Below are 22109 nucleotides of genomic sequence, written 5' to 3'. Positions count from 1 at the left end.
AGTGATTTATAAGTAAAAATTCACTCCCTCTCACACAATTAAGGTCTTTTATGGGTTTAAGTATCATAGGCAACAACCCATAAGAAGAAAAAATCGTACAGATTCAGGCTCAAAACGAACAATATTGATTTTTGTAGTGTTTGGGGTGGATTTTCAAACACATCCTATGAGCATATGGGATATGATTTTGATTATAAAATATCCCATTTACAATAAAATTATCACGATTTGTCCTTTTACAATGGCTAGTTGGCACTTTTGTTTTCTAAATGGTGATGTATGCATGGAAAGCTACCATCGGTATTAGGTGAATGAAATATTTCGAGAGTCGCATAGGAGAGAACTGAGAAGAAGCTTTAATTAATAATAAATTAGTTAAAAATTGATTTCTAATTACCAAAATTTTAAGTCAGGCAAACATAAGGCGTTTCTACAAAATAAAATAATTAATCCAACAAGTTTGGACTTTCTCTTAAAAATATTTGAAACAATAATTCTATTTTGCTGGTCCTTACATTTTTCTTTAATATTAATTACCTTTCACATGCTCCCTCAAAAATACTACATATATGTATCACTCCAGCTGATATATGTATATGCCGCTGTTACGAGCCCTTTGTTTATTTTTAAATAGTACTTTCGAATGACTTATGTAACCTCCCATCCTTCCGCACTAGTAACATTTTGTTTCTTTTAGATCAATTCATTCTATTTCGCAAGGCTTTGTCTTTTCAGACCCAACACCAACTCATATTAGTTTGAACCTAGGAAAAATGTTTGTTACTAACTAATACTTAAGAAGTTTGACTTATTATGTATTGTATTTCACATATTCACTGGGTCGATGTGAGACAAGATATTTAACTTGTTCGCCACTAAGTAACTCGCCCAACATGGTCAGCACCGCCAAACTTCTACTATAGATGCTTATAACTCCGTCCACTCGTACCGAGTGCTACTTATAAAATAATATGAGATGATCTAAGATTCTAAGACGATTAGAAAAGGACAACGGGATTAAAAACTTAAAAATTATTGAATGACACCTTGTTAAGCCGCCTACTCAATCAGCTGCTGCAATGTGTTGGATACTGATTTGATTTGTGTTCTTGCTTGCTCGATCCGCTTGATTTTAGCGCTAAACTATGTCATTTGGTCATCTCAGTTGGTGAATGAAACAAACAGTATGCGACACATTGTATTTATTGACTTTCAGGACTAAATACATTATACATATAGTAATCACTACTAAAAATATTCCCAAATATACTAACCTTAGATATGTGTGGTTTAATATGTCACAAATATGTGTGGTTTAATATGTCACTAATATGGTCTATGTCTGTTACATCAATATTCTTCCTTCAATACATGTCCCTATTCAAAGCAATTACCCCAAGTTAAATAAATAGTAAATTTGTTCTTAAATTTTAATTACCCCTCTCGTAAATCAAAACCTATCTAATTAATCCAACTAATTAGTAAAATCCCTGGATTCAAAATGCATGTTTTCACCACATGCCAAAACCAACTAATAATGAAATCAAAATTATTTATCATAAAAAAGGGATTGGGGGATCTGTCCACCATTTTGGTGCGCAAAAAAATAAATAAATCATAAATGTGTAATATTCAACATAACAAATCCAATGATGTTACCACAAACGAACATGACAATTCTAAACCATCGGATAAAAATCCAAAATATTCGATGTTTCAATCGCGATAAATTTGATTTTTTGTTTCGAACAAAAACTCTCATTAGATTCGTTATCTAAATACTCCATATTTATGATTTTTACAAAATATTCATTTTTTTTTTTGTGCACCGATCATATGGGAGGACCTGTGCATAATGCATAGCTCCTCCCAAGATAAAAACAAAAAGGCAACTTCTTATGATATTGGAATGTTGGGATTTGATCATAAAACTAGTATTAATTGTTACTAAGAATCAATAATCATTTAGTTATTGAGTAAAACCAATCAAAATTCACAATTTATTTATGTTACATGACACACCACTGAGCATAGGGATTGGTTATGAACACCATTATTATCCCATAGAATGTTTGGTCAATGACTTCAACCTATCAAACTTCAAAATGAGATGCTACTCTTGTTAAATAATAACTTATTGGTATTAACAATCCAATAAGTACATCGAGGTCCATGAAATTGATAAAATTATATAAGCATTACCATCAGCAGCTACACAAGTAAAAAACAGAACAGGAGCTTCGATTGTCAACGGCCCTATTTTAAACCAACAATCACAAACAGCTATATAACAAAGAGGAGAATCACGAATATCTCATATGCTACTTATATGTATGAGATTTCATATAAATATGGAGTTTGAGCCTCCCATCCCCTTCCTGTATATTAAAAAAAGAAGAAATTAAATAAGAAAGAGCGTCGGTTGTACGCAATGCTGGTGTATATACAGCACTAAGATTATATTTATACCATATACACGTTCTTGTATACAAAATATCATTGACAATGAATGAATGGAAAAATATACTTCCTGTCGGCACGGAGGTTTCTATCAAATGGAATCGCAAATCAAAAATAGGCCCAACCCCTTGATTATTTAATTAATTAAATAATTCATCATTTCCCAATGAGAATTGAGCAGCTTAATTAATCTCAAGAACGTTTTTAAAAATTCTTTTTTAATTTGGCTTATGATATTATTAATTAACCTTCATTTCCCAAACCCTTGATTAGTTAATTAATTAATGATTCGTCGTATCATAATGATTGAGCAACTTAATTTCCTAGTTCTTGGTTTTTTTCATTTATTTTCCCAATTTGGCTTCTGAAATATTAATTAACCTTCATAGTTAATTACAAAAAGTCTTTGAAGATGAACAAGATACTTCACGGAGATTGCTATCAAATGGAATCGCAAATCCAAAATAGGCCCATACCCTTGATTACTTAATTAATTAATTGATTTATCGTATCCTAATGATTGAGCTGGCAGCTTAATCTCCTAGTTCTTCGTTGATTCCAATTATTTTTTAAATTTAGCTTCTGAAATTATTAATTAACCCATTTTTGCCCCATGGGGCTAGGCATGTCGATGTCTCTATGTAGTATTTCATAAAGTTTTCTTTTTTTTTGTTTCATTTTACATAATTTGTGGACGCATATATTTTATGAAATTTACTTATAAATTCTTAAAAAAGAGAGCAAAATTCCGCTTAATGCTCTTGTTATTATACCATTACCATACACTAGATTATTTCGGTCAGTTCGTGGGCCGTTTATCCACTTTGTGAGACGGCCCATTCGGTCACTTCGTGGGCCGACCAGCATATTGCCAGAGCCTGTTCTGCTGACTTTGTTATCCTGCAAAGTGCAAAGTGCAAAGTGCAAACTGCTCAGCCCAACTTAAGTGCTTCGAATTAGGGCTTCGATTTCCCGGTTCTGAACCAAGCTAGCGTGGCGAACGCCAGCAATCAGAGTCTCCGAATCATCTTCAAGAATGATGTTCGCGAGTTCGAGCTGAACCCGTAGATCGGTTTTATCGGATCTAGCATTCCCTCCCTCACCGTATTTGAATTGAAATCGGGAAGCTCAGGAATTCGGATTCGTCATTCGTCGTCTCCTTACATTATATACAGTCACCTAAACAGTTTGCGTGTGGCAAGTGCGAGCGAGTTGAAATTAAGTCGGACAAGAAAAAGAGAGACGGAGATACAGAGAGATGGTGACGTCTTCGGTGGTGAACACTTATCCTTTGTCGAGCTACACCTTCGGAACCAAGGAGCCGAAGATGGAGAAGGATACTTCCGTTGCCGATCGCCTCGCTCGCATGAAAGTGAAGTACGTCTTTGTATTTTTTACTTAACTTTTTGTTTGGTATATCTCGGATGTTTCCGTTGCCGATCACCTCAGCTTTCTGTTTTGTTCCATAGAATAGGTCATGGAAATTCATAAGAATTCGAATGATCCTTTGAGTGATTTGAATGTTATTGTTGGTTGACAGCTATATGAAAGAGGGTATGAGGACAAGTGTGGAAGCAATCCTCTTGGTATGTTATTTCCCTGCATATAGCCCCAATGTTTTTCTATTAATGCATATATGAACTTCACAAATGTAACATTATTTAATTTGTGTTGTGTGAACCCTGGTTAAGAAGGTATGGCTTCTATGGAGGGGTTACAATGCTGTTTTATGTTGTGTGTTTATTTTTTGAACCTCTTTCTTGGGTACAATGTGTTTGATGGCCTTAGTTCCACACTTTTGTGACTTGTGTTGAAGTGTTAGCAGTTGTACAATAATGTATGCATACATTATTGAAGTGGCTAATCTTTACTGGTAGAATCATCTAGGTAATGTATCATAAGAGTTTGGTTTCTGCTCGGTTCTCATTAATCCATATATGCACATTTATATGTTATTGTTATGATCCTTAGAAGATTTTTTTTTAATTCTCTTTCTTTTTTATCCCTCGTACTGGTTTTTCTTATAAAATGTATTTCTCAATCTAAGTGGATCACTCCATGAAGAAAAATAGGTTGGGTTCATATGAACAACAAAGGAATCCATAAGAAAATTATTCGGAGTCCATGTGGAGTATCTTTCACCATTCAATCCATCTAAACTTGACGGTCTAATGCTGTGCACTAGAGTTGTATTTATGTCTCTATGTTATCCATGAACCGTTCCTCATTTTGTCTGCTAACTATAATTGTATCATGCAACCACATATAGCTGTACTTCAAGGTCTTGAATTTTTGAAGTATTTGCATAGTTAAAGACTTAAGAGTACATTTTACAAGTGATTAATAAAATTAGATGAAATCTTATATAGTACTACATAACACAGGACTATATCTTTCGGATTATAGTATTACAAGAAATCTCACATTTTGTTTCATAACATAGGGCAGTAACTTTTGGAGAAAATTGTAAGAAATATCACATAGTACTTCTTTTGAAGAAAATTATAAGAAGTCTCACATGGTACTCTACATAACATAAGGTAGTAGAGGGACCTAATTTTTTACAGACAAGAAATTGTCTATTCAGGCAAAGGATTTGCATTGAGACTGCTGCCCCATTGAGAATGTGATTTTTTATTTTCCATACCTTAGGATAGTTTGTAAATTTAACTATGCTAATCGAGTTATTTTTAAGGGCTCTTATTTATGTTTTTCTGCTTTTCTTGATTCTCAAAGCACTACTAGCCTGCTACTTCTACTGATTTAACCATAATTTTCACTCTGTTAATTTTTTTCTGGTCCATGTGTCTTTGCAATTACCTCAGTTTTGCTTTTTAAATGGCTGGTTTACCTTGCAGGTCCAGGAACATAATCATCCACACATACTTCTACTGCAAATTGGAAACACATTCTGCAAGCTTCCTGGTGGCCGTCTGAAGCCAGGCGAAAATGGTACTATCTTTATCCTTTCTTCCATGTTAATGTGTTTATTTCTTTATTATTTCTGGAATGAGATGGATTCTGTTCATTTCTCTTCCTTTTGAATTGCATATTTTATATTATGTATGCTTTTTGTGGCAGAAATTGAGGGCTTGAAGAGAAAGCTGACCAGCAAACTAGGTGCCAATTCACCTGCTTTGGTACCAAATTGGCAGGTATTGTTTTTTCTTATACTCCGGTATCTAAATGTACACTTAGGCAGTGACATTTATAACTATCAGCCAAAAACAGAAATAGAAGCAAGTTTGTTGGGCAGTGAAAGAATAATGAAAGGGAATCTGTGTCAAGGTATTAGCCAAGAATGGGTTGGGTAGGCATTTCAAGCCTCAAAAACTGTTACCTTGTGGGTTTATGAACCAAGTACATTGCGGTTTGTAATTTTTCGCTGCCATATTTCCCTTTACAAAGGCTCTTCCTGTGATAAGTTATGCATTTCTGTGTAATTGTGGTTGGAGGTGTTCTGTGAGATTGCAGGGTTACTTTTACTCTAGAATCTAATCATTTTTTGCGTGTTTGAGTTTGTTATTTGGCATGACATTGCAGATTGGTGAGTGTGTGGCTATTTGGTGGAGACCAAACTTTGAAACTATAATGTATCCATACTGCCCTCCACACATAACGAAGCCCAAGGTTACTGAATTTCTAGAATGTATTCTATTTTGAGACTCGGATGAGTTTTATTTATTTTTCACTTTGATGTGGTTAGTATGTGGCTTATACTTATGCGTGTTCAACTGTTCATCTATCACGTTGTACTTAATGCAGGAGTGCAAGAAGCTTTTCCTTGTTCACTTGTCCGAAAGAGAGTACTTTGCAGTGCCCAAGAATCTGAAACTGTTGGCTGTTCCGTTGTTTGAACTCTATGATAATGTTCAGGTACACTATATGTGTTTGTTTCCTAGTAGATTTGGGATTCAATTTTGTATGCTTCTGTTCAAGATTTTTTGTGAAGATCAGATTGTTTTTATTATGCACTGCTCGAATTAGCCATAGTCCAATTATAGCTTCCTACTCCAAGACATCAAATTTTCCACCCATTCTGTTCCTGATCATGCGCATATGCTTACTTGTATACTGTCCCTTTAAAGCAGCTGATAAGATCCCCCTTTTTTCCTCTTGCTTTTCTAGATATGCAGATATGCTATAAGGTGTAATTTTGATTTTATACTTGTATATAACATGCATTACTTATTTGTTGCAGCGGTATGGGCCAGTCATATCAACTATTCCTCAGCAACTTTCCAGATTTCAGTTCAATATGATTACCATATAACTTCTCTCCGTGGATTTCAAGACCCTATTTCTGGATGGTAGTGCTGATATGTTGTGCATCCTAACATGCCTTTTTTTTCCATTCTTTAATATTAGACAGAGCGTTCTAGGATAGGAAGTTGATTAGCTGAAACTTATTTTGACTTGCTCCATATCTGCTGACGTTCAAGTGTCTCTAGATTCTTTGTTTAAGAGTGTTGAGAGTGATCAACATCATTGGAGCTTTTGTTGACATTTATCTTGCTATCTGGGTGTGTGTGTGAGATTTAGTGGTTTACGATGCCATCGTCAGTCATTTCCTCTCAGAAGTCCCGACCAGATCCTGTGAGGCAAAACTGGCAGACTATTTTCCTGAGAGAACTTGACCAGAATTTTGCAGCTTCTTAGTGGCCGAAGTTGGGCCTTTGGCATTTGGTAACTGGCCTATTCTTTGGCGGGTCTTGAATTGAGGAGTGGCATATCCTATTGAGGGCTATAGTCTAGTAGTATAAAATGGCCATTTGTGCAAGTTACAAAATGGATCTTTGTACCACCAACTCACTGTAAATTGAACTTCATCGATTGAAAAATGCAGGCTTGTGATTGTTCTTGTTTTCTGATTGAAGTAGAGAACTTAAAATGGGACGCGGACATAATTTTGTTCAGAAGACAAACGGAGAGATGGTTTAAGCCAAAGCAAAATTGCCATACTCGATAGTTTGAAACAATTATAGTAAATTAGACAACCGATGTTATTACGTACAGCAGAGCTGTCCGATCAATATGGTCAAATCATTGTTGCTAGTATACCATTTATGGAAAGCTTACAATCGAATGACTTTATTTGTATCAGAAGAAGACGACTTCCTTTTGCCCATAAAAACCTGCAAAACGCCATCTGATCTACCTGCAATAAGTGAACACTGCCCCTCTCCAACTTGTCTCCAGCACACACTACTAATCCACCCACCTTCATCCAACCCAGCTCGAGACATCACTGGTTCGAGTGGCTCGAGCCCATGAACCCATATGGGCTCACCCCATCTCTTATCATACACAAAAACTTGATTACTCTCAGACCCACATCCGATAAGCCCACCACTCTTCCATACGGATAACCCAACGAATCTTCGGTTGTTCACGTGCCCTCTATACGTGCGAATCACGTGAGAATCTTGTAAATCCCATAGCTTTAAACAACCGTCGGTTCCGGCGGAAATTATTGTATTCATATCAAGGAATCGGACGTACGACACCGCTTTCAGGTGCCCGTCGAACACTATAAGAGGCTCCCTTGTCATCCGGAAATCGTATCCGTATGCACGCTTGTCTGCGCATCCGACGGCTATCAATGTACCGCCGAATGGGTTAAACTCGACGCAACACACGGGACTACGTGACAGGCTAGGCTGCACCGTAGCCACACAATTCCCGTCGTCGCAACGTGGGTCCCAAAGTTTCATGGTTCCGTCGTCCGACCCGGAAGCGCCAACGACGGGATCACAATGGGAATAGTCCATGCTCCAAACCCGGCGCCCGCCATGCTCGTCGCGTTCAAAAATGGGTACTCTTCTTTCAAGATCGTACTCTGTGACCACCCCGTCGTAGTCTCCGGATCCTATGACCCGTTGGCCGGACCCGGGTCTCCACCTGAGGCTACTGAGCTTGGCTGGTGTACATATGTAGTAGTCACATGCCGTGGCATGGTCTAACAGAAGAGTCTCTTCGCTACTTTCACTAGCTAACAAGGAGTTTATTGATGCAGATGGGAGTTGGAATAGGAGTTGCCATGGGTCCAAGTCAGAAGCCCATGAAGCTTCTCTAGAAGCCAAGCCCAGTCCAAGCTAATAGCAATATATGCAACCTGAAGACTGGTAATAGGGCACTTTGGATGATGCTTGAATTTTCGTTCTCTTTATTACTGTTTAGCTTTCCTTCTGAGAGTGATTCTCGACCTATCTTTCATGAGAGTGAATCTCATCTTCCTGAGAGAGAGTCTCAGTTCTTGGTTGTATTTGAGTTATCTGTCTTGTAATTCCTTTGGAATTGTTATCCACATATATATATATATCAGCTGTTAGTTGGACCAATTTCTTTGTGCTGTTGAAGACCCCTACTCTGCTTGCATCAATTTTGCTGTTAGTTGGACCAATTTCTTTGTGCTGTTGAAGACCCCTACTCTGCTTGCATCAATTTTGGTATCGAAGCATTAGCGTGTGCTTGCCATGAGTACCACACGCCGCAGCTGGTCATATGACGCAAACAACTTGCACATTGAGCAGCGCCTTGAAGCCCTGGTCCGACGACTGGACCTGTTGTCCGAAAAAGTCGACATTTTATGGGAGCATACTTTTCCTTCTGCCTCTGGTGTTCAAGGTCCATTGCTCCATGAAGATTTTGCGGTGGAGTCCTCCACTCAACTAAAAGGGGGCAGCGTTGAGGATGAGCTTTCTTCTCCAAATAAGGGGTTTAGTACACCTTTTGTTGATGGTGAGAAGGACCGTTTGGAAGCTGCATACACTCGAGGTACCACTCTAACAATAGATCACGGTAAAAAGTTTGAATGTTTTAAGTTACCTTTTGAGTTGCTACCAAGTGCACACAGGGTTTTCGACGAATGGCCTCAACTGGGTATGAAACCTTGTACAATTTCCTTTATGTATTATGTGCAATATGAGGGTCAAAGAGGATTCTTACCCCCTACTTTTGATCCTGGTACACAAGCAAAATGCGATATCCCCAAACGTTGGCTGCAATTCATGAGTATACATGTTGAAGGTCTGCACTTGATAATGCCAATTTCAGAATTTTTAACTGCCATGGAAAATCTTGCAGAAAGTATTTCTCGACGAAAGAACTGTCACGCTACGAACCAGTTTCTAGAGGGTGTTCTAGTGCTAATAGTTTGTGAAGTTGCCTCTTCAAAAGGTTTTCAAGTTTTTAGGACAAAGGACTTAACACAGTTTCTTGGTAGCCGTATTGTTGGGGAGGAAGTAAATTTAGGTGAATTGGGGGTTGAGGTTCTGCAATCTGACACTTATTTTCATTTTCTATTTGGTGGAGAATTAATTACCATGACATTGCTGCTTGTGGGAAAATTCGTAAACTTCGCCTATAGTGGGACTTTCGCATTCTCTTATGATTTGTGCTTTGAAGAGATTGGGGATGAAGTTGATGTTACTGTGACTAAGAAGATAGGGGAGGCGGTCGCATTATTTCTTGACAAGATTGGTGTAATTTTTGCTTTGCTTTGGACAGAAGCTACAGTCACCAATAGCAAAAACATTCATCAAAGCACCAGTACGGTACTCTGCCATTCTCTTAACAACTTTTTGTGGGTGATATATCCTCTTTCTAGGGAACCTAAGAAAAGAATCCTTGCTGGTGTAAATACTATTTGTGACGGATTTGTTGACTTAAGTTGTGATCTTAAGTTGCAAAGTAATGGGATATCTACTTATGTTGAGTCAAGTACTTCTGGGATTACTAACTTGTCTGTGCCGGCTAAGCCAATATCTTTGGCAGCTGCTTGTAATAGCATTGTGGGTCCTGCTCCAGGCAAAATAGCATTGCTTACAAGTGGTATTAAGAAGTGGACTGCATGTGATCTTAGGAAAGACAAGTTAGCCTTGCATCCATGTGTTTTCTTTACTTCCGGCTCTGTGTTTTATCAAGTCCTAGTTCTTTGGAACTTTGTTGTTTCTGGAGATGACTTGAACTCTGAGAACATGCTAAACCCACTCCTTATTCTAGCTGTTTTCATAAGGCATGAAGATCCTTGTATAATTGAGTATGGCATGAGTATGCATGGTACCCATCTGTTAGTCAATTTGGCTTTGTTTGATCTATGTTTCGTTGGTCTACTTCACATCTTGGATGAAATGATATCCTATCAATGGGAGCCAGGAGGCAACGTTTGGACTTATGAATATTACACATGTGGGGAACTAATCCCATACCTTGCAAATTATGAGAATTTACATGTCCTGGACGTGAGTCCATGGTCCAACTATCTTTTTGAAGGCAAAAGTGGAAGGCTTGCAACTCTGGAAGCATGTTTTGGTGGCTATGTTAGTGGTCATACTTTCCTTGTGGTTTCTCTAGGGACCACTCATATGGTTGGTTTGTTTGAAAGAATTGATAAATGTGGTGCGTTGTTGTTACCTTGTAGCTGTGAAGAATTCATTCTTGAATTTGATATGTACTTCCGGGAAATGGAAAGTGTTAATACTTTTCTTATGGGGAGTGAGGCTATTACAAAAAATATGTTTATGGTTGTTGCTTCACCAAAAAGGTACTTGGGGTTTGCACAAGTGAGGCGTTGTGTGTACAGTGAAGGCAAGGTGGTGCATCATCATAGAACTCAAGTCTGCCTTCTGGGAGAGAAACATAGCTCTGTTTTAAAACCCAAATGGGTGAATCAAGTTCAAGTTGGTGCTTCTCATAATCTGGTGAAACAAGTCGCGGCTGTAAACACATTCCTTTTTGATTTGGGTGGTGGTGTTCTGTTGAGGCCTTGCATTTGTCCGATCGAAGTATGGCTTAGTGAATATCTTGACTATCAATCACCGGAGACGAATGTTTCAAGGGTGGTGGGAAGGGTGCAAATAGGAAGCCCAAGTGGAAGGGCTTGCGCTGTTGTTACTCTTTATGTTAGGAATCCGAGACTATTGATCAGTAGCGCTCACTTGTGGGCTTCATTCTTTAAGTTTGAGGCTTTTCCTAAAGTGTATGAGAGGATCACTGCAAATGACATTTTCCCAACAATGCTGAGTCAATCGGAGGTACCTATCAAGATTATTGGCCATCATGGCGTGAAACTTGTATGTGAAGTTCTTGATAGTGAGTTTGATGGCATTATGGGTATGTTTCCTCTATCTCTAAAGTTTCTCATTCCTGAAACACTACAATGGGACCCCGGCGGAGTTTGCAGTCCAAATTCGACGGAGTCGAATTCAATTGGGAGGGAGGGAATGATGCAGATGGGAGTTGGAATAGGAGTTGCCATGGGTCCAAGTCAGAAGCCCATGAAGCTTCTCTAGAAGCCAAGCCCAGTCCAAGCTAATAGCAATATATGCAACCTGAAGACTGGTAATAGGGCACTTTGGATGATGCTTGAATTTTCGTTCTCTTTATTACTGTTTAGCTTTCCTTCTGAGAGTGATTCTCGACCTATCTTTCATGAGAGTGAATCTCATCTTCCTGAGAGAGAGTCTCAGTTCTTGGTTGTATTTGAGTTATCTGTCTTGTAATTCCTTTGGAATTGTTATCCACATATATATATATATATCAGCTGTTAGTTGGACCAATTTCTTTGTGCTGTTGAAGACCCCTACTCTGCTTGCATCAATTTTGCTGTTAGTTGGACCAATTTCTTTGTGCTGTTGAAGACCCCTACTCTGCTTGCATCATTTATACTGTAAATTCTAATCTTTCTCGCGATTCCGCTGGTGGCCACGATGCTATCTGATGGGTCGACTTCGATCACTCCAAGCACATCGGAGACCGCTCCTGTAGTGCTTGAAGATACGGCGGCAGAGAGTTTGAAATCCCATTCACATCTCGCTCGCTCTTGTTCGTTCTCTACACCTGTATTTTCTATCTCCTGTTGTGTTTGGTTTTGCACTTCTCGTGTTTGATGAAAGTCTTCTGAGAATAAATTCTTCATTTCCCATCCATAAGAACTGAAGAAGATGGTGGTATGGTTGGAGATTTTTGGGGCTCTGGACCAATTAAAGGCTCCCATGAGACCGTACCAACTTGGTTTGGATAAAGGGTCCTATTGATATTTGTTAGTGAATAACTACAATGTCGTCTTCATCATTTCTGTTTGATTGACATTTGACACAAAGGGGCCATATAGAGAAGCATGTAGTATCGAATATTGATTTATACACTAGGAGGGGGGTGGGGGGGTGTGATCTGTCTTTAACGAGTATCATTAATTTCAAGTGGCTGAGAAGGCATAAAGAAGTGTTGGTCGTTTTTGTGCCTCATTTTATGTATGGATTGGAGTGGATACATGCTGTTGTCGACTTTATGCCTTACGTGGTTTAAACAGAATCTTTTCTCTCCAATAACCTTCTTCTCCTACCGTTTCTCATTTCCCTCTCAAAGTTGGCATAAGTCGACATATGTATCGGTTGGAGTGGGTTGAAATCTGAAATATTTCTCCTGTTTGTCTCACGAAAAAGTATGAGTAGGATTTTCAAAAGAAGATCTTTTAAAATTAGAGTAGCTGAAGGCTGAAGCAGCTATTTTCTAAGTGGTTGTCCATAATAAAGTATCTTATTGGAAAAACATATGGCCTCTGTTTCGTTAATCGTTACCTAAAGTCGGGAAGGAAGAGTGGAAGAAGACGACCATACAGATACAGGGCAAGGCAATTTACCCACCTCCGCGCACCGCCAAAGGAGGCTTGCCCAGGCGGGCCTGTTTCCCAGACCAAGTCCGGTTAACATGTAAGCCGGGCCTATTACAGCCCATGATCCCTGGTTCATGGACCGTGCCGGGCTCACGGGCCTCGGCCCAATTTATATCCATCTAGACTGTGGGGGAGTGGAATCTGCGGCGTCCAAAAGAAAATAAAAAAACGGAAAAAAGAATCCAAAGCACCAGTCTATGACAGTATGACCAGACCCCAATAATCTCTCCCACTACATAAAAATCTCTACCTTCTCCTCTCTCTCACACACCGTCAAAGTGATGGCTCTGCAACTATGGGAGACTCTCAAGGAGTCAATTACGGCCTACACGGGTCTTTCTCCGGCAGCCTTCTTTACAATTTTGGCTCTGATGTGGGCCGTGTACTATGTGGTGTCCGGGTTCTTTGTATCGCCTGATCAACATCATCAAGAGAGGTCCAGAAACTTCGAGGAGCAGATGCAGCCCCTGCTGCCTCCTGTCCAGCTCGGAGAGGTCACCGAGGTGGAGCTTAAGCAGTACGATGGCTCCGATCCTAAGAAGCCCTTGCTCATGGCTATCAAGGGCCAGATTTTTGATGTTTCACAGAGCAGGTACTCATCGTATTTTGATACGGATTTTTTTGTTTATGGTTGCGTATACTTTGTGGCTTTGGATGATTTTGCTTATGGTTGCTTTCTTGTTCACGGATCACCGATGTGTTTACTATCTATTTGCGTAAAGTTGTAAACTTCATTGGCAATTGGTTTTATTGGGTCTATAGGAGATTTTGGTTCTTCATGAGAGACTGCTTTTTAAGCTTTAAGATGTGTTGGAAAACTGATATTTATTAATGTTGGGGTTGTAAATCAACGGATGGGTGATACTTTGTCTCTTCTTCTTAACATGATATTGATGTTGGTATTAGCAGGAATGCACTCCTGTTAATTTAATTGAGAAGCATTCAAGCATCTGATTATTTTATGCTGTTGTGGCATCTAGTTCTCTGTGGATCTTGAAGCTTAATCTGATGGCTCATTTTTTGTAGCCATTTCATTGGGAGACGTTTCTTGTCTCTCTCCATCACACTCTGCTTCCATGTCTCTCCAATCGTTCTCACCCAATTTCTCATCAGATTGTTTTTGCTAAATCTGAATCAAATTTTTTTTTCTTATTATGATTCAGGTAGTAATGGCTATTCCTTTTCACTTGTGTTCTGGCAATGATGCTGTGAGCCTGCCAATTGTTAGCGCAGTGATAGGATTCGACTCCATTATCATAAGAAGCTGGTGTTCTTCTATTCCTTTTTCTTAGTTGAACTTACAGTTTTCTTTTCTTATATATATTTTATTTATTTATTTCAGATATAGCTCTCTTCTTCTTTAATTTAAAGGTTGATACCATGGGGGTCAGCAATATTGGAAATCATTTGATACTAGAGTGTCTCGGTGATCCTTACATTGACAAAGAATTTTATTGAGGCTTTGCTTGAGATGATGGTCCGTGCAACTGTTGTGCTTTCTTTTTTTAGAGCTAATGTGCTTGAATATTTTCTTCTCGTATGTTACTTTTCCCATTTGTTTCCATTCTGGGTTGAAGTTATGATTTTCGAAATAAACCGTCTTGCAGGATGTTCTATGGACCTGGTGGGCCTTATGCATTGTTTGCTGGGAAGGATGCAAGCAGAGCCCTCGCTAAGATGTCTTTTGAAGACAAAGACTTGACTGGGGATATCTATGGTCTTGGTCCATTTGAATTGGATGCGTTGCAGGACTGGGAATACAAGTTCACGAGCAAGTATGTTAAGGTTGGAACTATTAAGAAGGACGTTCCAGTAGCTGATGGAGCCTCTACGGAAGAACCTTCAGCCCCTGCAGAACATGATGCAACTAAGCCTGCAGAACATGATGCGCTCAAGCCATCTGAGAATGGACCATCAGAAACTACAACCAGCAGAGCTGAGGAGACCACTTCTGGTGGTGATGTTAAAGAGGAGTAAATCGCTTAGATCAAAGTGGCATAACTTCCTATTTGGGATACTATTTCTGAATGATATGTGCCAAGATAGCGTTCAAGAAAGAGTAAAGTCACGGGTTCTTGATCTAGTTTCCCATATGTAAGCTAGCCTAGAATACTCAGCTCACTTGCTTCCTTTGTTGTTAATTTTGCTATATAATAAATTGGCGTTGGGCTGGAGTTGTTTTCTTAATGCGCTTTTGCATTACCTTATGTTATGGAATGATTGAAAATTTATGGGGATGGTTTATTAGCAATTTAGCATTCACTAAATGTTACTAAGACTTTTTTTTTCTCCTCTCTTTTGTATGTTGTTGTGGAATGTCAATTTCGTGCTTTAGATCATTTCCCTTTCAGAGGATTGGCACCGCTCGGATTCATAGCTTGCTGCAGAAGAGCGAAGGCAGAAATGCCAATTCTTCACCGACTCTTATAGGGCATTTTGCAGGAATATAACAAAGACAGGGTTGATGCTGATCGCAAAATAAATGCTTGAACCATCCTAATTGTTCTGCTTCAATTTTTATTGTTTTCCATCATTTGACAACTGTACCTTATGGTTTTGCTTTGCTAGCAAGTAGCAGCTGTACCATATGGGCCTATATCGTAAGCCCAATAGTCATATCGGAAACCTAATGGCTTAGGTTAGCAGATAATACGACTTTTTTAAAGCCCACCTAGAAAAAGCAGCAAATTCAGAATTCGGGCATCTAATCACGTGTCATGACTCATGAGTTAAAAAGTCTACTTTGAGCCTGTGCACGTTTTCCAGTAAATAGAATTTCAGTCATCTCAATGATTGACATGCCACTTTCCTATTTAATCATCAGATTTTATAAATTTTGACACTTATATTAATTAAGGGATATGATAAATTATTGATATAACAGAATCCAATTTATTGGATCATTTGTTCAATCATAAGATTTTATGAACCCGTACACTTATATCAATTAAGAGATAATATAAATTATTGAGATAATGAAATATCATTTACTGGATCCTGACATTTTTAGCGCACGTTACCATATCCACTATTTCTTTGTTTTATTTAATAAAAAGGATAAAACAGTCAATGCGCCTCCGTCCCAACTGTCAAATCTAAAAAGCCACATGTTTCACCAAAAGTAACTGTACTACCCCTCACCCAACTTCTTTCTCTGCCTGTTGACTCGCAACTACTGAAGTCTTGAAGACGCTACTCAAGCCTTTTTTGTTCCGTTTATTTAAAAGAAAAAAAAGTCGAAGGTCAGTGTCCGACGACCGGTGCCGGTGGACGTGAGATTCGGTCAGCATGGAGGACAAGAAGACCGAGGACTGGCTACCTGCGGGATGGACTGTGGAGGTTCGAGTGAGAAAGGATGGTAGACAAGACAAGGTAATTAATTAGTTTAATTAAATTGAATGAAGTTCTTAATTAATTTACTTTCCATTTCAATGTATTTTTTCAAGCTTCTTTAGCTTCAGAGTAGTAAGATCTCTGCTTGTATAGTTCTTTTTTTTTTTTTTCCTTGTAATTTAATATTTAGAATTGTAATTGCCATTTTTGGGTTTTATATAAGAAGTAATTTTGGTGATTTCAGTAACTGTTGTTATGATAGTGTAATCTATGCTTTGAATCTTTTGGGAGATAAGAATATGTAGTCATTATTTTGTGGAAAGTGTTGATTTAGCTCCTAAAACAATGAGTCAATGTTAAGTCGTTCTGTATTTGAGGAAAATTAGGGTTGCATGCAATGTTTGAGCTTGTTTGATAGTATCTTAAAAGACTGGGTTCCTGGTGCTTATGGAAGGTTGGCAAAACTAGTTGAGCAAAAGAAATGCATCAAGACCAGTACTGTCTTTGCATATTGTGTGTCCAAGAAGGTGGTCTGTGAAATTTCAAAGGGAAATTAAGAAAATAACAGGTGGATAAGGATTGTTGTAACTGCAGTCGATGAATCATTTGTTGCATGAACAGAATTTCTGTTTGTGTGTATTCTTTCAAATGTGAGCTGGTGCAGTCAGATCAACTATCATCCTGCAGTGTTTTTATTTTTCCCCATTGAGGAATTAAAGTTCATTGCAGTTTGAAAGGATTTTTTGAGAGAGAAAAAAATTGGAAGTATCCTAATATATTACAAACTGTGACTTTGCTGCATTTTTCTTTGCTTTTTTTTTGGTAGCTAAGTGGGAGTGGAGCTTGAACTTGGGTACCACCCAATTCGAGTATATGTCTTAACCACCTCAGCTGAGGTTTTATACTGCATTTTTCTTTGCACCACAGCACTAGTATGTGAAATGGAGGGCAACTTTGTCAGGTTTAGCAAATGCTCATGCTAGGACTCAGTGTATAGTTGTGCCATTTAAATGGCCTTTTCTCACAGATGAGTTCGAACAATAATATATTTTGCAATCTTTGTCTGCTTCTCCTCGTCTCGGTAATCTATTGAAAGTTATTATGTTGAAAGCTTAAAATCCGGTAAATGGGAACTATTATTTACAACTTCTCTTTCACGAAGATGATTTAGGTTGGATTTTGTTGATTATCTGTGCTTATTGCAGTGTTACTTTGCTCCTTCAAGTGGACTTAAATTTAATTCCAGGGTTCAAGTGTCTCACTATCTTAACAACAGCCATCCTGTGCCTGAAAAGAAGAGAAAAAGCCTTCACAAGGAAACCCCAAAAGAAGTATGTTGGACTTGGGGCACTGTTCCTTATGCTTTTGATTATTTCTATCATTTTATTTTATCAGCTTTTACATTTGTGAAGAACTGACTTTGGCGAAACGTAGGTCGTAGTCAAGAAGGTTGTGGCAGAAGGGTTACCTCCAGGATGGATGAAGGAAATTAAATTGACAAAGAAGGGCCGGAAAATTAGAAGAGATCCGGTACTCTACCCTTTTCTAGTATCTTTATGAAGACTTCTATAATATTATAATAGTTTTTGTGGCGAGTTCATGTTTTTTTTTTTAAAAAAAACTTCTCTGCTCTTCTAAAGCCTTAGCTTACTTCAATATTCTCTTGGTTATTTCATCTGTTTTTTTTCAATTTTTTGTGGTCTTAAGATTTATGAGTTGCTCAGGCATCTTGCTACTGAAGATGTTATGCATTCTCAATTAAATTTGCTTTTGGCAGTACTACACTGATCCTGTAAGTGGATATGTATTTCGCTCTATGAAAGACGTGTCTCGCTATCTTGAATCTGGGGTGTTAGGACCATACGCATTCAAACCAAAGAACAAAGGAAGCAGCAATGTTGAATTGGAAGATGATAGCTCCTGTGTAGGTGCACTTGCAATTCAACTTTCTAAGCTACATACTGTTTTCATCTGTAACTTTCCCTTTGCCATTTGCTTATATCTTCAAGTCATCAGTTTTTAAGTATAATAGTGATTGATTCTCCATGTTCTTTTTATTTTGATCAATTGAATTTATTTGTGCATAAGCTGTTTTATCTTTGTTTATTTCGATGGGGACTTCCTAGCTTATAAAAGGAATCCATTTAACACTAAAGTTTCTGATCTAACTTAAGAGAAAATTTTAAAGAAACGAAGATAATAAAGGTGAATCTATAGCCTAGTAATAAAGATGCTTTACTGCAACCTAGCGGCCAGAAGTTCAAATCCTAAAACAGCATTTTCAGTAATGTGGGGTTCATGTTGTGATTATGTGAGGAGTCGTGGCTTTGAAAAAGTTACCTATCAATGGGAGCACCTGGATGCTTAAGGAATGTGTATTGTTCACCAGTGATACTATGGGTTTAAAGGTGGCCACTTTTTCCAAATTTATTTTGGGCCTCAATCTATAAGTCTTCCATAAACATAAATATGGAAGGCATCCTAAAGTAAATATTATTGAAAAGGGGCACTTTGAAGAAACCTGTATTAAAGAGGTTCTCTTGGAAGAAATGGTTTGGTGGGAAAGGAAGAATTCCAATGGAAAATTATTTGGAAGGAAAAATGCTGCAACAAGATTCGGTTTTGCACATGTGGGAGGCCTCCAGCTAAGGTATATTAGCCATTGATAGTCGTTGATGATGGGGATAGATAATATTGGGTCAATATTCCGTTGTGAAGTGAGAGATGGATGAGAGATTGTTATCATAGGGAGATGGCTTACCATTGGAAGTGTTTGACTTGGTTTAGGGTCCGTTCCCTGGAGAAAGAGGTTAGTCCTTGGATATTCATTCATCTTATGATCAACTTTATTTGTGGTATTCTTGTAGGGATTGATGCTATTTTGCTCACACCATTTATAAGTTGTGGCAGCCATTTTTAGCATGTTTATGAGCTTTCCTGGCGCATAATGAAAACTCTGTTTAGTTGAGCTGCTCATGTTGCATGCTTATATTTGCGCCCTACTATTTGCTAGACATCATATGGCAACTTTTCCATATGCAGGTTTAGTTTAGTTAGAGTTTAATTTGTTATAGTTTTGAAAGCTGTTGTATCTAATCCTTCCTTTGTTGGGGTAATTCTAAGTGTCTCAAATACCCAAGGATCAAAATATTGAGATGGTGAATCCTGTCATTTTCAACCTGCGGAACTGAAGGACTATTACTTTATAGTTTCTTTCTTAGCCAACGCAAATAGAGAGCACTTGAAGAACTTCCTTGACTTTGTTCCTGTGGAACTTGCTTGTATGGCAAACATTCATGATTTCTTCTCCTTTTCCTTGAGATTTCTTTCCATTGTCTGATGCAGTACCTTTTGGACTTGATGCTCAGAATTCAATTCAAAATTTTCCAATTAAAGTTTTGACTTTTTTTTTTCTCGAATCTCGTAGTCACCAGCTATAGGCAAGGAGGAGAAGTTGGATGTTGATGTAACAAGGAGACAAATCACTGGACATCAGGCTTCAAAATTGTGTGAGACAGTGAAGAATGAAGAGAGAGACACTCTTGCCCATACGGAAGAATGCATACCTTCCTCTGAACATTCTTCTGATCAGTGTAAAGGTATATGCCCTCATCTCAACACGACACTAGGATCTATATGTTCCTCTTGATAGAAACTACATTTTTTACGTAGGTGGATGTTGGGTTGGGGTTGGTTGTGAAGGGTGGGTGTTTGTGTGTGGGAAGGGTGGGGGTGAGAGAGGGTGTTGAATGCGGTTTAAATATGTCATTACTTGTACGATTATGGACTCAGAGTGTTTTCTTTCATGGATGGGCTCCACATCATCTCATATTGATTTGCTCAATGCAACAGGGGATATGGAACTTAGGAGTTCAGAATTGCCAGAGCACAAGGACTTGAAGCAAATTGAGCAGGGAAGTGATTCTGATAGAGTTATAACATCTGCAGTCCCTGAAGGTACTGCCTGCATTTTGTATTTGAAAACTATGGATGTATGGAATCCGATCACTTTTTTTGATGGATAGATTCCTCATTATCATAGTAAGATTTGGAATCTTATACTAATTTTCTCAATGCACAGGTTGTCAGTGGACAGAACTTAAGAGATCAAAATTACAAGAGAACAAGGATTTGGGGCACATAGAACAGGTAAGTGACTCCGCTACAAATATGCCTCCTCCAGGTCATGAAATTGATATTATTCCAGATGTGCGATCACTGGAAACTAGGATGAGTAGTGGCGAAACTAAAAGGACTGATCCTGGCAAGCGCAAATCCAAGAAGAAAATAGATACTCAATTGCCTCGCCGGGCCTCAAAGCGACTTGCTGGAATCACTCTTGATCCAGGGCCAGTGCTAAAAATGGCTAATCAAGCTCGCCAAGTTACAGTCAAACATTCTGATGGGGCAGAAGCTGGTGCAGCTCAGGATTCTTCCACTGGGCTTGTAGCTTGTCAAAAATCTCTGCAATGTGATCAACTCGAGTCGGGGGAAAAAGTGAGGTGCTCATCTTCCGTGAGGACAGGAATGTCGCTGGATTCAGATAAGACTAAGCATTTCGCTGGGAACCTGGCTAATCCAACTGAACAAGCTGGAAAGGAAGAAACAAAGGTTAAGGATGATAAAAAGCAAGGACGCTTTGCTGTTTCATCGCACAGAAATCTAGCTATTATGGAAGATCATTCTATAAAGGTTGAAACTGAAATAAATACCAGTGATAAGCCAGGGGACAACCTCAACCTGCCTTTGGCAGAATTATGGTCAGACCCATGTATTGCTTTTGCCATAAAAACTCTCACTGGCGTAGCCTTCAATGCTTCCACCACTACAGAAGGGTCCCTGGGGTCAAACAGTAGTCAAGTTGGGGCTTCAGATGTTCATGAGGAGTCTCATAAAAAGGAAGGAAGAGTATCTACAGGTCTGCCTCTGGATAACCTACATGTTCCTGACGAACTTGCTAGAAAGGTTGAAAGCAATGACAATACTCACGAGAAGCCAGGATCCCCCCTCACTGTGCCTTTTGCGGATGTGTGGACAGATCCATGCATTGATTTTGCCATAAAAACCCTCACTGGTGCTATTCCATTGGACTGTGATATGGTTACTCAGGATTGCTTTTCACAGCAAGTGGGCTCGTCACAATCCCAAGAAACTAGCGGCCTAATGTAGGTGAGTTTTGCCGAACCGTTCTTTTCTGCCAGCAATATGCTGCTGTGGATAAATGTTCACTCGAAGAACAAGCTCTTGTAGAGCATGCGTTGCCAGTCACTGGAAACATTAACCTCCAGTATGCAGATAGAACTAACCAACATCAACTCACTGTCGACTGACAGAATGGATACCAAAGGTAGAAAATCCACATTTAGCTATTTGAAATGTACGTTTAGGACAACTTGGACTTTTGCGGGGTTCATCCTTGACTTTGTCTGGTACTCTGGTTAGGGTTTGGCACCATGTCCAGCAGTGTATGCTTAATTACATGTAACCTTATGATCGGTTGTATTGGAGCCTAACTGATCAAACTTTTTGATCTTGTAGTCAGCCTCATGTTTGGAAGCAAACATCTTGTTACTGCTGAAGAATGTACCATCAGAGTATTTGTACTTTTTTTAATCTGTTAATCCAACATAATTGTCCTTCA

General features: G+C 38.7%; 4 protein-coding genes across 5 annotated transcripts; 3 read left to right on the top strand and 1 right to left on the bottom strand.

Annotated features, from left to right (window-relative positions):
* Positions 1-3396: 3396 nt before the first annotated feature.
* On the top strand, positions 3397-7322 carry LOC119986028 (pre-mRNA cleavage factor Im 25 kDa subunit 2-like). Its single transcript, XM_038830560.1, has 7 exons — positions 3397-3837; positions 4001-4046; positions 5319-5412; positions 5542-5615; positions 6004-6090; positions 6226-6336; positions 6662-7322. The coding sequence occupies exons 1-7, from the start codon at positions 3719-3721 to the stop codon at positions 6731-6733; spliced, it is 603 nt and encodes a 200-aa protein (XP_038686488.1). The 5' UTR covers positions 3397-3718; the 3' UTR covers positions 6734-7322.
* Positions 7323-7442: 120 nt separating this feature from the next.
* On the bottom strand, positions 7443-12599 carry LOC119986027 (WD repeat-containing protein RUP2-like). Of its 2 annotated transcripts, none has more exons than XM_038830558.1 (2): positions 12094-12599; positions 7443-8452 (listed from the first exon to the last, which is right to left on the bottom strand). In XM_038830558.1, exons 1-2 carry the CDS (start codon positions 12455-12457, stop codon positions 7536-7538), a joined length of 1281 nt encoding a protein of 426 aa, XP_038686486.1. In that variant the 5' UTR covers positions 12458-12599; the 3' UTR covers positions 7443-7535. The 2 variants fall into 2 exon arrangements, with proteins under 2 accessions (XP_038686486.1, XP_038686485.1); XM_038830557.1 differs by having other exon boundaries at positions 7443-8464; positions 12124-12599.
* Positions 12600-13317: 718 nt separating this feature from the next.
* LOC119985092 (membrane steroid-binding protein 2-like) lies at positions 13318-15395 on the top strand. Its single transcript, XM_038829262.1, has 2 exons — positions 13318-13727; positions 14743-15395. Exons 1-2 carry the CDS (start codon positions 13417-13419, stop codon positions 15110-15112), a joined length of 681 nt encoding a protein of 226 aa, XP_038685190.1. The 5' UTR covers positions 13318-13416; the 3' UTR covers positions 15113-15395.
* An 898-nt stretch (positions 15396-16293) lies between these two features.
* Positions 16294-22074, top strand: LOC119985741 (methyl-CpG-binding domain-containing protein 13-like). The gene is given in 8 exon segments (XM_038830112.1): positions 16294-16507; positions 17674-17799; positions 17903-17998; positions 18246-18392; positions 19896-20067; positions 20321-20425; positions 20550-21623; positions 21626-22074. Coding segments are annotated over 8 exon segments (1977 nt in total). The 5' UTR covers positions 16294-16423; the 3' UTR covers positions 21799-22074.
* The last annotated feature ends 35 nt before the right edge of the window (positions 22075-22109 follow it).

The sequence above is a fragment of the Tripterygium wilfordii genome, chromosome 19 (genome assembly GCF_013401445.1).
Source record: "Tripterygium wilfordii isolate XIE 37 chromosome 19, ASM1340144v1, whole genome shotgun sequence".
In the NCBI taxonomy this organism is placed as follows: Eukaryota; Viridiplantae; Streptophyta; class Magnoliopsida; order Celastrales; family Celastraceae; genus Tripterygium; species Tripterygium wilfordii.
This window is presented reverse-complemented; position numbering and strand designations above follow the sequence as displayed.